This window comes from Rhinolophus ferrumequinum, chromosome 21 (assembly GCF_004115265.2).
Source record: "Rhinolophus ferrumequinum isolate MPI-CBG mRhiFer1 chromosome 21, mRhiFer1_v1.p, whole genome shotgun sequence".
In the NCBI taxonomy this organism is placed as follows: Eukaryota; Metazoa; Chordata; class Mammalia; order Chiroptera; family Rhinolophidae; genus Rhinolophus; species Rhinolophus ferrumequinum.
In genome coordinates this window covers 1,983,565-1,997,423 of record NC_046304.1, presented here as the reverse complement: position 1 = coordinate 1,997,423, position 13,859 = coordinate 1,983,565, and the positions used below count along the sequence as shown (strand labels likewise).

Here is a 13,859-nt window from a genome sequence, read left to right as displayed (position 1 = left end):
ACAGGAAGAGCAAGTATGTACTTCTGAGGGATCAGACAGGCCCAAGGTCTAAAAGCATAGTTGACTGGGAGAAAAAGGCACTTTAGGCAAAGCATGGAACATCTAGGGACTTACAAACCCCCCACATTGGCTAGCCTGGCAAGTTTCAGGCAGGAAAGAGAGGCAGTTGAAGCTGGAGAGGTAAGCAACCTCCAGACTACAGAGGGGCTTCCAGATTGTGCTAAGGAGCTTAAATTTTGTCTTGTAGGTAATGAGGGGCTGAGAATTCCAAACATTTAAAACTATTGTAGAATGTGAGCTGAGGAATCCTCAGTGATGAATCGCAGCTGCACCTGACAGCCCTCCTGCCCTAGCTTGCCAAATTCCCCCAGATTTGGGTGTTGAGAAGAGTTGCTGTGCTCCTTCTGAATGTGGAACAGATTTTGGCATGAGTTGCTCACATATCTATGGGACCAACTAATGTCTAGCAACATTGCCTGTAGAGAGTAGAGAAGAGGTACTGTACTAGAAGTTCAGCAAGTGCAAAGGATCCTCCCAAGTAATCCTCACGTCAGAGGGAGCGGCATCTAGGAATCACTGGGTTCGTTTAGTCCATGCTGACTGAATCTACAGCAGCGTCCCGGAAGGAAAACAGCAGATCCTGGACAGGGCTCTCGTCAGGGGGGATGATTCGCCCAACATATGCCTTCGAAGACACAGAAATATAAGATTATGTTCACGTCACTGCGGCCAGGACCTGAGTGTGGTGTGTGGCGGGGACGGAAGGGGTCTTAGTGGCCCTATGGAAAATGGGCTTTTCTCTAACGCAGAACCCTATTTCTTTCAGGGCAATGATTACGTTATATTTTTTTCTTCGCTTTCAGACTCTCTTCCAACAGCTTGCAAGCAAGGACTTTTCTATGCAGCAGGGACCGCATCTGTCTTGTCTTCAAAATATCCCTGGAGTCCATAGAATTTGGGGGAATGGAGTGGGAGCAGCGAATGCCTCCGAGAGGACCCGGGGGCGACTCCCGCCCTTCGGTGACCTTAACGGTCAGAGGCAGCTGTCAAGGGCAGGTCCGACCGCCTTCGCGGAAGGCGATGCGGAGGGGCAGGGCTGGACGCTCCAGCAACCCGCCGGGCTGGAAAGCGGTGGGATTGCCTCACAGAAAGAGCGGCGCCCCCTCTGCGATGGCAGCGGGCGACACCGGAACGCCTCCCGCGCGGCGCTCTGGGAGTTGTAGGCACCTTCCTTTCCACTCTTCTTCAACTCCTTGCTCTCGAAACCCCAGGACGTACAAACAAGTATGCGCCTGTGACTCTCAGGCTGTGAACTTTGGGGATTTCAACTTCTAAAAATGAGCCCTCAATAGGACTCTGCCCAGAACTGCCCCTTGCACTCCGCCCGGGGTGAAGACTACATTTCCAGACAACCTCGCGGAGGCGGGGCTTTCCAGCGCGCGGTGCATTGTGGGCATTGCAGTCCGGGTGGGCTCACGTCCCACCTTCCCAGCTGGCCCTGGATGCGGACCGAACTACACTTCCCTTCCGCCCGCTTGCTATCCCGAGGCCGCCTTGGCGCGAGACATTTGCGAGCAGAGTGTCTCCAAGATGGCCGCGTGGGGAAGGAGGCGCCTTGGCCCGGGCAGCAGTGGCGGTAGCGCCCGAGAGAGGTGAGATACGGGACCTTGTTGCTTCCCCAGAGCATGTGGCCTAGGAGCCGGTGAGCCAGGGAGGCCTCCCGGGGCTGCAGCGCTCTCCCTGCCTTAGTTCCCGGGCTACCGCTTCTCGCCCACCCTCCCGTCCCCGCGCTGGGCACGCGGGGTTCCAGTCCGGGCCCATCCGGGATCCGGGTGGGAACCGGCGCCCGCTCGAGCCGGGCCGAAGCGGCCTCCGCGGAGGGCTCAGGGAAGGAGGCGATGGCGGGGCCGGGCGAGGTGGGCCGCGGCCGTGCACGGTCTGGGCCGAGGCCGGGCCGCATGGAGAGGAGTCGGGCCCCGCGCAGGCCCAAGGGACCCGCCTAGCTGCCCGCGGGCCGAGCCGCGTCCGAGGCTCCCGCCCTGCCTAGCCACCCGCGGGCCGTTTCGGCCGCGGCCCCTGACGTGGCGAGGACTGGCCCCCGGGAGGGAGAAGGAAGGGGAAGCCTTCACAGAGCTGGCCTGCTGCGGGAAGGGCAGAGTGGGCTGCACGTTTGTCGGGGGAGGGGCTTTAACCTTTCCCCGTTGTATCTCGGGCCGAGAGCCGTCGCTTCCTCGAGGGGGGATTCCTACGACTTTCCGAGGGTTTTCTGCAAGCGCCCCTGCCCTGCAAGTCCTTTAAAGTGACCTTTCCTAATGAATGGTGTGTGAATAGGGAGAAAGAAGCTTGTTTCTTCCAAGTGGATCTCGATTTGGAGAACTGACTTATAGAAAATGAGATTGGAGTAGTTTTCCTTGTTGGAATTAGTTTTTGCTTCTGGAAAGCAGTTTCAGCTAGTAGAAGCCACTAGAAGTTTGGGAAAGGATGTGTATTGGTGGAGTCCCCTGCATTGTTGTCCTGTCGATTCTGTTATGGCATGAGGGGTATAGCAGAGGTCAGCAAGAAAGGAAAGTTTGTTTCCTTTTCTTGTCTTTTTGATGAAGGCTGTTAAACAGAAAAGTTCTCTTTCTCTCTTCCTCCCCTTTCTCTCAACTGCACTACTGTGCATTGTTCCTTTTCTTTGACTGATTCTGTCACATATTCATTGCTCTTGCCTGTAGATGGTTTTCCCAGCCCAGAAGATTCTTCGTGTTTGGTAGTTGTTACAGACAGACCCCTTTAACTTGTATTTTATTCTTGAGCTCTTGAGTTATCCATCATTGTCCTTTCTACATTTCCTCTTCCTTGGAAAAGCAGTGAATAGCAAGCAGATGTTTTTGTTTTTCAACTACCACCTTGTATTTCTTAGATCAGACCAGAGAAATAAATTAAAGAAGTGACCTCAATGATTTCCAGATGGCATTAAAAACTAGCAAACATTTTCAAGATCTTTATTGCAAATATTAATCCTTTAGGAATAGGAAATAACCTGTGTAGAAAACTTAGAGTATCAGAGAGAACGGCAATCTTCCTTACTGGATAAAAACCACTCAAAGGGCCAAATGGGGATGCCCCAGACATCATAAAGGGACCGTTAAGCTTTTACCGATCTAAGAAATTAGATACTGGGGAATTTTTTTCTCCTGGGTTTGAGACAATCGTTAATTCAAAACTGAGTTTGCAAACCAGCCCATAGGCTGAGTCCAGTCCTTGATTGTTGACCTAAGTTTTTAAGAGTTTATAAGCGTACTTGCAAATGCTTATAATTTGAAAGATTTCACAGAAAACTCCGAAAAGCTGAGTAGTGACCAACTTTTTTGGTCAGAGCAAGTGCTTTCTAGTTCATCATTCCTCACATGACAGCTTGACTCATTGCAGTTTCCTGCCTGGTCTTAGGTGTTCAAGTTGCAGCCTTTAGCCTATAACTGAAGGCTCTGCTCACACATGCAGTTGTTGTGTGTTAGCCAGGAACGGGGCGTCTGGTTTTGTGGTTTGAGCGACCCCATCTCTCCTCCCAGATAATGCACCTTGGAGAGGGGTACCTCTCTGTCTGCACCATCTGTCTCCCTTCAAGATAACGCTTGGGGATTCCGGATTCCTTTTGCCGTTGCTGTAAGGCCCTAGCTTGGCTCTGTTGGAGAAGCCTGGTTTCCCTAAGAGCTTCCCATGCTGAGCAGACTATGGAAACATAACCCGGCCAGTCCCCCATCTCCCTCCCACAGGGAGCTAACTTCTTCAGTCCTGCTCAGTGGGTGGGAAGACTGGGTGGGGCAGTTTGGATTGATTGGCAGGCACCATAGATTATGAGGCCGGAGTGTATTATTGGCTTTTAGGACTGAAATGGGTTGTTTAGGGCTCTCTTAAATGACTTTGTACCACGTCACATTTGTGCTGACTCAGATCTCAGCTCCACGTTGTAAAACCACTTTCCTGAGTTGCTGTGCACACCTGGTTGGAATCGGCTTTATGCTGAAACTGAAGGAAACATTTTCTGGTTTTGGGCAAGGGCTGGAGCAGAGCAGTGCTTTCCAGATTTGCCAGTGGCTGTGAACTCCAAAGCATGTCTTGTATTTAAAGGCCCTTCCTGGTGCCAGCCTGTCCACAAGAATTACTGTCGTCAGCTGTGTGGTAATGAGGGTTGAGTTTAGAATACAGTGTGTGGATTCTTTCTTTACTTGGTTCTTGAGTTTAGAGCTGAGTTAATTCAGTAGCCACTAGTCACGTGTGGCAATTAAAAGTAAATTAATTAAAATGAAATAACATGAAAAATTAAGCTCCTCAGTTACACCAGCCACATTTCAAGTGCTTGATAAGCACACGTGGCTGTGAGTGTTGGAGAGCACAGATACAGAGCGTATCCGCCGTACAGTGAGTTCTATGGATAGGACTGCTGCTCCAGACCAGAACAGGACAGGGGTGGAAATAGCAAAATGAAAGCTGCTTGCATGTTGATTTTTCTCTCCACTCCATTAAATCCAGGGAATCAACAGTGTTTGTAATGAAGAACATCAGACTCTGAGCTGTAACCTGAATTCTTGTCCAAAATTCAGCACACTGGCATCGAGCCCACGAAACAGATTGCCACTTATCCTGTCGGCGTCTTTGAGACACACTTGCCCATCTAGGAAGGCCCAGTGCAGGTATCTGTGTGTTCTGCCACTTGGGTGGCAACCGGACCAGCTCACAGACAGTCCACCTGTCCCTTGGGGTGCTTGTCTTCACTTCCTCAGGGCCCCCGAGCATCCCTGAGTTCTCCGTATTGTTGGAATGTGAGTATAGCCATGTGCTCTCAGTCCGTTTTTATCATGTGAAGGTGTGTTTGATTTGATTCTGGAAAGGCCTGGGGTGGTCAGAGGGCTTGGCTCCTGAACTCAATGTTCAGGTTTTAGGGTGAAATCATTTTGTTGTGGCCTGACCCTCCCCTGATGTGCACAGCCATCTGCTCCAGCATAATTAGGTAGCCAATTCTGGGGGATTCTTCCACATCTTTCTGTAGCATGCTTTATTCCTCGGGACTTGATCCTTTGACAGCTTTGCTTTAATCTGTGACAGATGTGGTCCTGGGTGGCCGGTGGAGGGTTTAGTTCTCAGTCCAGCTGAACAGATGGTCCATGAGCCATGTGGACAGGTGGCACACATCCCCCTTGTTCTGATCTGATCCTTTTATTTGTGAGGACCCTTAGGAGTTTGGGGTATTTTATTTCTTTTGAAAGACTCCCATTCTGCTGTAGTGTGTGGTGGAAATGTTTGTTTCCTCCTGGTCTGGATGAGCCATGAAGGCACAGCCTCTGCACCCAAGACTGGAGGTGTGCAGCCCCAAGGGTTGTGGGTCTGCTTAGCTGGCTACCAGAAGGTGGAGTTGTGCATGTTTTGATCCCAGACCTTGTATATTGTAGGTCAGGATCCGCTAGGGTTCATCCTTTCTGTAGTGAATTTGTTTTCCTGGATTCACTCAGGCAATCTGGATTTCAGCTTGTGCCTCTGTGGTTTGGTCCTTGAGGCCTCATTCCAGTTCAGGCTCTACTTTGTGACGAAGAGAGGGATGGTCTTCTGTCCAGGGGGGTGAGGAGGTGGCAGAGACCAAGCCTGAGTTGGGCTTCCCTGCCTGGGCGTACACACGCGTGCGTGTGTGGACGTGCTCCTCAGTGAGGGCCGTGGGAGGAGTGGCACGTACCACAGACTGAGTGCACACAGGAACCCCCAGCTGCCACTGCGTCTGTCTCTGGCACCAGCAGCAAGTTTCTGGGCCAGGGAGGTCTTAGGAAAGCCAATAATCACTTACTAGTCATAACAGTTCTGTAACAGGGCTGTCCACTGGAGTAGCCGTTAGCTGTGTGTGGTGAGCACGCATTTGAAATGTGGCTCCTGTGTCTGAGGAACTGCATGTTTAGGTTTTACTTAATTTTAATTAATTTAAACAGCTGCATGGGCCTTACACTGGGTGGTGCTTTGCAGCTGTCAGTTTGCTTTGCACACCCAGCCCCCATCCCGTCTTCACTGCCGCCCTCCGGGACAGCTAGCGCCTTTGCTCCATTTGACACCAGGGAAGCTGGCTGAGAGCAGCAAGGCGTTTTGCCCTCGGATACAAAGCCACTGAGTGACTGAGAGGGAACTTGAATCCAGGCCTCTTGACTATGTTGTTCCCACAGCAGGGGGAGGAAAGGGTTCTCTTGCACGTGGTTATCTCTGAAACAGATGAAAATGTTAGGCGCCCTGTGCAAGTTCCTTGGCCTGTTTGGAACTGTCCTCAATCTTTGGGGCTACGTGCTGTGCCTTTTTGTCCTAACTGGCCTTTAAATCTGCAGCATACTATTTTACTGCTCTCTTTGGCTCCCGAGGAAGCAATTTTTGGTTAGCGCAGACTGGGTTTTCCTCGACCTGGGGGTACACGTAGACTCCAGCACGTCACATATCATAGGCGATCAAGGGACCACATGCTCGCTACTGTGTTTCCCCAAATCAGACCTAACTGGAAAATAAGCCCTAGCATGATCTTTCAGGACGACAACCCCTGAACATAAGGCCTAATTCGGGGAAACATGGTGGGTGGAATGCAACGTACATATGGACCCAGTTTAATTTTTCAGCCACTGGTTCTTTTAATTACTGTAATTGTTTTTCTTCTCCTGTCACTCATTTCAAATGTACTTCCACTTTTGACTGTTGGGACCCTGTCACATTTGGGCTGGGTGCTGGGGATACTGTGATGAAAACACATTCTCGCTTTCGAGGAGCTCGGAATCGACATCCTTTTGTAGTTCACACCTCTGTCCGGACTGGGCGCCCCCGGGCCACTCCAGGAAGTGGGACTGAAGCAAGTGCCTCCATGAAGGGGAGAGTTGGTTCTGGTTCCAGTGTGACCAGGAAAGCTGGTGGCTTGCAGGGCGGCCTGGCCAGTGCTTGCTTGAGTGGAACGTGGAAAGGGAATTGTCCTCCTCATCCTCACAGGGGGACTGCAGGGGTGGGAGGCCAGATGACACTTCAGCCATGAGAAGCTGCCTGGCTGTGATTGGGGGCTTGCTCCCCGCAAGTGCAGGCATTTCTGCAGGTGCCCAGAAGCTGCTGGAGTGGAAGTGGGCGCCTCCTGCTCTCCTCGGCTGTGCAGGGCCCAGGGCTCTCTGGGCTCTTCACCCCCAGGGATACAGGGCTTTTGAACATGCTAAATGAAAGAAGCCAGTCACAAAAGCCACCGTACTATGTGGGTACATGTACATGAAATGTCCAGAACAGGCAGACCCACAGAGCAGGAAGTAGATTGGTGGCTGCCAGCGGCCGGAAGAGCTGGAGAAAATGGGAATTGATGGGGTTTCTTTTGGGGATAAAATGTTCCAAAATTGTGGTGTTTGTTGTATAACTTGGTGAAAGTGCTGAGCCATTGAATCATACACTTTAAGTGTGTGAATTGTATGGTATGTGAATTCTAACTGAATAAAGCTGTTATTAGAAAAAGTACAAATCACAATGAGATAACCACCTTACACCCATCAGGATGGCTACAATTAAAAACAACAGTGTTGGCGAGGGTGCGGAGAAATTAGACTGTTGGTAGGAATGTAAAATCGTGCAGCTGCTGTGGAAAACAGTACGGTGGTTCCTCAAAAAAAGGAAAAATAGAACTACCATGTGATCCAACGTTTCCATTTCTAGGGATATATCCAAAGGAATTGAAGGCAGAAACTTGAACAGATACTTTTACACCTGTGTTGATAGTATTATTCACAATAGCTAGAAGGTAGAAATAACTCAAAAGTGTCTATCAATGGATGAAGGGGTAAAGAAAATGTGGCTTATACATACACTGGAATATTATTCATCCTTAAAAAGGAGGGAAATTCTGACACATGCTGTGTAACATGGATGAACCTTGAAAACATTATGCCAAGTGAAATAAGCCAGTCACAAAAGGACAAGTACTGTATGATTCCACTTATATGAGGTACCTAAAATAGTCATATGCAGAGATAGAAAGTAGAATGATTAGGGTGGAAGTTGTTTGATGGGTAGAGTTTTAGTTTGGCAAGAGGAAACCGTTCTGGAGACTGGCTGCACAGCAGTGTGAATAACTTAGCATTATTGACCTGTACGCTTAAAAACGGTTAAGACTATGAACTTTGTTGTATTTTGCCATAATTTAAAAAATTAATAAACTTGTGTCATCGCCACTGAGCTTAAGAAGTAGAAAACTAGCACTATCTTGGCCCACACATCCTCCTGGCCCCCGCCAGGCAGACGCCACCTTGCTCCTGAATTATCGTTTCCTTGCTTTTCTTCATAGTTACCATACATGAAAACATTCCTCAGTACATCCTTTAGTTCCGCGTGCTTTTGAATCGTGTATGTGAAATATCCGTGTGTGTTCTGCACCTGCGTTCCCCTTCACCTTCCATGCAGGGATTCAGCTGTGAATTTTTCACTCTTGTGGAGGACATCACAATTTATCTCTGGTCACTCATCATGTTTTGCTCTCGCCTGACAGTGCTGCTCTGAACATTTTCGTGCAGTTCTGACTTTTGGGGAGGTGTCTCCAGACTTTGGGATCCCATGTTTGAAACTACTTCTGTAGTCACAGATTCCTTTGAGACCTTCTTTGCAATGGTTCAGGGGACCACGAGTTGCCCAGATCCCAGGGGAAATGGAGTTTGCCCTGTGATTCCTCATGATGGCCACCTTTTCACTGGAAAGCCGTGTTTCTAAGGGGATTCCTTTCATGAGTATTCCCTGAGGTCCACCAGTGCCGATTCAAAGCAGAAGAGGGTTTCAGGCAGAAGAGGAGGCAGGATCAGGAGCCCCAGTCATGAGCGCAGCAGCGTGTGTAGCAGTTACTGGCGCTCAGCTCAGTGGGTGCTCTGCTCCACGTGCCAGTTACGGGCTCAACGTGCAAAGTGATCTCGGCGCTGGCAGAGGGTGTTCAGGAGAGTAATCCTGTTCCGTAAGTTCTACAGGTTCCAGGCATTTGGTAAAAAGGGACCCCCTTCCTTCCAGAGCCACTTATTGACTTCCCCAGGGACATCATTCTTAGGTCTTTGTATATATGTCCAGAAGGGCCTGTACATATAAAAGCCCAGTATGTTCTGTGAACACAAATTTGGTTTACTGTCAGCAACAACAAAAACTACATATATATATACACGTACACACTAAAGGTAGCATACCATACACACTGTTCTGAACTTGCCTTGCCACTCAACTGTATTTCTTAGAGACTTCCATTATCAGTGCTCTCTTTTTTTAAAAAACACTCTTTTTATTGTCTCTTACTGGTCATTTCACACCTGCTGTGAAAGCAAAAATATAGTCCCTTAGGAAGCCTGGGCTCAAGAGATTCCAATTAGCTTTTTTTAAAAATCTCTTGTACCGGTTCAAATTGGGGATTGGCTGTGTTTCCTTAGTTGGGTTTCATTTGACCCAGAAACAAGCAAGCCATATGTGGGTGGGCGCTGGGTAGCGGGGCCGCTGTAGACATGCTGCTCTCCTGGGCAGCCTCGGCCCCCAGGTTCCTGAAGTAACGGCTTTTCTCACCTGCGCAGAACTGCACCTGCTGGTCTGGGCAGCCTGGAAACCATGTGCAGGGGCAGGTGGCGCCCCGGCTGCCACAGCCCAGGTGGAAGGGGTGGGTGCTGACAAAGGGGGCTCCCTACTTGTGTGTCCGTGTTCTCAGTGTTGCTGTTCCCTTGGACATAAGGGAATCCTAGAAATCTCTAGACTTCAGTTTTCAGCCTTTCCCGGTGGAAAGGAAGACTCCCGTTCCTGCACTGGGTGTAGCGGGTTTGGCTTTACGTAAGGATTTGCTGAGTGGACCCCCCTGCTGGCTGGGCTGGCTGCCGGGCCTGCCTTGTCTGCAGGTGCCGGCAGTTACGTCTGGATGATGCTCTTATCTTCACACGATGGAGAGTTGGTTTCCAGTGATGGATAGGAGAGGGGTGAGCTGCCCACACAAGACATGGCGCTCCAGGAAGCATGATGTGCCTGGGGCAGGCAGCCTGTTACCAGTGACTTGCGTGTCTCATGACTTCCTCTTAGGTTTGCTTGTTTGCTGAAGTGGTTTCTAAAGTGCTGAATTCTGCCTGGGCCTAGTCGCTGAAATGATCGCCCTCTTACCTCTGAATCAAAATCAAATAGAAAAACTCCACAAAGGTCTTCCAGGCGGAACCCGGCGTTTCCCATTTCATAAACTTCAGGTGGGTTCTTAACAGAAACGGCTCATGAACTCACCCGGGAAAGGCAGCCAGCCTGATCACTGGCACCGGAGCAGGTGCGTGGGCAACGTCCCATGTTTAGGAGGCTTCTTGTCCGACCCCTGGGGAACGACTCCCAAGTGCAGTTTCATTAGGGCCTGGGATCTAATTAGGAGGCTTCCCTGAGCAGCTGAATTACAGTTCTCTTTTCAGGATAGAGAGTTCCCTCTGCCTGAGTCCCAACCAGTGCCTTTTGTTAAAGTGGCCCCACTTGTGAGTGGAGGCTCCTTCTGGAGGACCCTCCTTCCTCTGCACTTGGTGGCACTACCAGTCCATTACCGACAACTTCTAATTTGTTTCTAACGTGACCACAGGAGAGCATTAGTCATTTATCCAAGGAGAGTGAGAGTGAAACCTTGCTTGTTAGATTTGCTTACTTATTTGCTAAAAGTAGCTTTTACCTTGCTGAATCCTGCCTGGGAATGAATAGTAACTAGGAGGAGCTCTTGATGGTCTGTCTTTATGGTCTCACACTCCGATCCCATCTTTCCCTTGAAGTTTGCCCCTGACAATCCAGTTTCCACCACCCTTAACATGGAATTGTTTTCATCTTTGAAGGAGGGCTGGCACTACCTTAATGCTGAACTCAGAGGTTCTAGGGGGCGACCTTGTTTAAAAGCCTTCACTGGCCCCTAATGCGTGTACTCACTAACCAGGACGCTCTGAGCCCAGCTCCCCTGGCGTGACTCCGAACAGCACTGGCCTGACTCCGAACAGCAGCGCCCTGTGGTGTGCACGTGCCGGACCTGCTGAGCACTGAGGGCTGTACTTCTCCTCGGACAATCGGAGCTCGGGTGGGTGGACCACGTTCACCCTGGTGGGGCCCAGCACACTGATCCAGGGCCCAAGCTGCAGGCGTATGGACTTGGTGGGGGGGGCAGTGATCACGAGGGGCCAGATGGGGGTCCCTGGGCCTTATCTCCTTTCTGACGGGGGACCAAGGGTTGCAGAAGGGAAGGGGCTGCTTTTCACTGAGGCATGAGACAGAAAGAAGATGGCTCTGCGCAGTCGGGTAATAATAGGGGTTAAGCAACTTGATCCAGCCTCAAGAGCTGTGTCTATCAGCGTCCCTCAGAGGGTGGGCTAAAGAAGGATTATCAGATGAACAGATAACACAAAACTAGGAGAAACTGTGTGCTGGACGGTAGTATGGAGATTTACAAAGACCTGGACAGGCTGAAACAAGCCAGATGAAAATGACAAGGTGTGCACAGGCCCATCGGGGATGTGGGAAGATTCTGCACTGGATAAGAAGTTTGCACTACAGAGGCCTCAGACTGAGAATCCTGAAACTACCTAGAATGGTCTTGGTCTTGGTGCGGAGCTGAGCCTTCTTTAAGGTTCTGCTGTGGGGGTCCTATTAGCCATCCCTAGTCCCGGGGGAAAGTCAGATCGGCTCAGCCACGTGAAGTGGGTGTTTGTGAATGGTGTTTCTTATGTGAGTGAGAAGCATTTACTGGCAATACAGAGTCCTGGGCGTACGGGATGAGAATGGGTGGGTACATCTGGGGGCCCTCAAGGGATCCTTATGTCCACTAAATTTCAGTCTTGACTGTCTTTAGATGTTGTCTTTTCCTAATTAAATTAAAGGGCTTCTTTTTCTAAGCAGTGGGCTGGGGTTCCTGGGCTTGCTGGCCTGGGGAGGGGCTTTATGCAGCTTGTTCTGCAAGGGTCAGAGGAGTTTGGTTCTCAGTCACTCAAGGCAAAGGTGACCCTATTTACCATGTGTGCTGTAGGCCTAGGATGACGGCTTTCGAAGCATGCAAAGGGCAGGGTGTTTGGCATTACGTCTCAGGGGTCTGCTGGTTTCCATCGAAGAATCTTGCTGCAATTGTTCTGATTAACCAAGAGGAGATTTCATCTTGCTGATCTTGGGCTTCTGTTGTGTGCTCATGTGATTCAAGGCTGAAATCATTTCCTTGGGGCTCCTCTGCTAACTCACAGCCCTGTCAGTCCACTCACTGCATTAGGCCCAGTACATGTTGTAGACTGTCATCTTAGAGATCAGGGTAGCCCTTTTCCTGCATCTTTTGTGTTTCATTGTTTGATTCTTTCAGAGAAACAATTCTTTACTGATTATCTTGACTGTTGGGTTCTAAGTGAGATAAAACATATGTGGGGTGTGGTACCTTCAAGAGCTCAGGGTCTGCTGAGCCTGAGGCCCAGATTTCCCCTCCCTGGCCTTCCCCGCAGCGTCTCAGCAAAGAAGCGTAGTAAGTGCTTCCAGCCTAACTATCTCCTCTCTCCTGTCCCTTCATCATAAGGGTGAGCTTGTCGGCCACAGACTGTTACATCGTGCATGAGATCTACAATGGGGAGAACGCGCAAGACCAGTTTGAGTACGAGCTGGAGCAGGCCCTGGAAGCCCAGTACAAGTACATCGTGATCGAGCCCACCCGCATTGGCGACGAGACCGCCCGCTGGATCACCGTGGGCAACTGTCTGCACAAGACCACCGTGCTGGCGGGCACCGCCTGCCTCTTCACCCCGTTGGCACTGCCCTTAGAGTACTCCCACTACATCTCCCTGCCTGCTGGTGTGCTGAGCCTGGCCTGCTGCAGCCTGTACGGAATCTCCTGGCAGTTTGACCCTTGCTGCAAGTACCAAGTGGAGTACGACGCCTATAAACTGTCCCGCCTGCCCCTGCACACACTCACTTCCTCCACCCCGGTGGTGCTGGTCCGGAAGGACGACTTGCACAGAAAGAGACTGCACAACACGATAGCACTTGCTGCCCTGGTGTACTGTGTAAAGAAGATTTACGAACTCTACGCTGTATGATTGCAATAGGACGGGGAGAAGCAAACAGCCCAGCCCACAAAAGACAACAGTATTCAGATTGCACAGTAACATGTTTGCTCTGTGAGGCAGCGGAGCCCAGGAAGGTGTTTGGTTTAATATTTGTTATTTTTAAAAAAAGTAACACAGATTACAAATGTACCAGGGGGCGTTTCAACTCATCACACTAAGATGTGGATTTCCGTAACCCACGGGCCTGAGCTGTGGAAGTCTGACTGGGCAGTGGAATGTTGGAGGCATTGCTACTGAGGGGTGTGAACACGCTTGGGGGGGCGGGTCTTTAAGTATATTGTTTAATTGTACCATCCAGAGCCAACCAGAAGCTATTGACCATTAAAATTCTGAGAATTTCAACTCCAGGTGTCTTCTCTTTCCGTGACTATGTCTGCAGCTGCTGCCGCACAGTCTGCTCTGGGTGGCCGCTTCATGTGGAAGGGGTGGGCAACATGGAAGCCAGCCTGCTCCAGCCTGGTGCCACCGCTCGAAGCAAGAACAGGCCTTTGAACAAGGCAGCTTGGACTCTGGTCCTGGGGCCAGGCCCCTCCCAGAGCAGTCTCGTCTCCCATAGCCCTGCGTCCAAGGCCAGCTGTGAAATGCTGTTCAGGGACATGGTAGGATATGGTGACGGGCCTAGAAGTCACTGGGTCTCCATTTGGGTTCACATGGGGAACGGGGGCCAGGAACCTCTTGTCCAGATTCTGATTTAGGAGGACACAGAAACTAACATCTGCATTTTTTTAAAGCACTGAAGCTGTTCCACCCATGGCCCTAGGATGAGGGAAGAGCCCT

The 13,859-nt window shown here is 50.4% G+C and overlaps 1 protein-coding gene across 2 annotated transcripts; it reads left to right on the top strand.

Moving 5' to 3' along the window:
- Positions 1–1,422: 1,422 nt before the first annotated feature.
- On the top strand, positions 1,423–13,424 carry TMEM11 (transmembrane protein 11). 2 transcript variants are annotated; one of them, XM_033089608.1, is made up of 3 exons: positions 1,505–1,652; positions 4,516–4,805; positions 12,536–13,420. In XM_033089608.1, coding segments are annotated over exons 2-3 (519 nt in total). In that variant the 5' UTR covers positions 1,505–1,652; positions 4,516–4,803; the 3' UTR covers positions 13,053–13,420. The 2 variants fall into 2 exon arrangements, with proteins under 2 accessions (XP_032945498.1, XP_032945499.1); XM_033089607.1 differs by lacking the exon at positions 4,516–4,805 and having other exon boundaries at positions 1,423–1,652; positions 12,536–13,424.
- Positions 13,425–13,859: the final 435 nt, after the last annotated feature.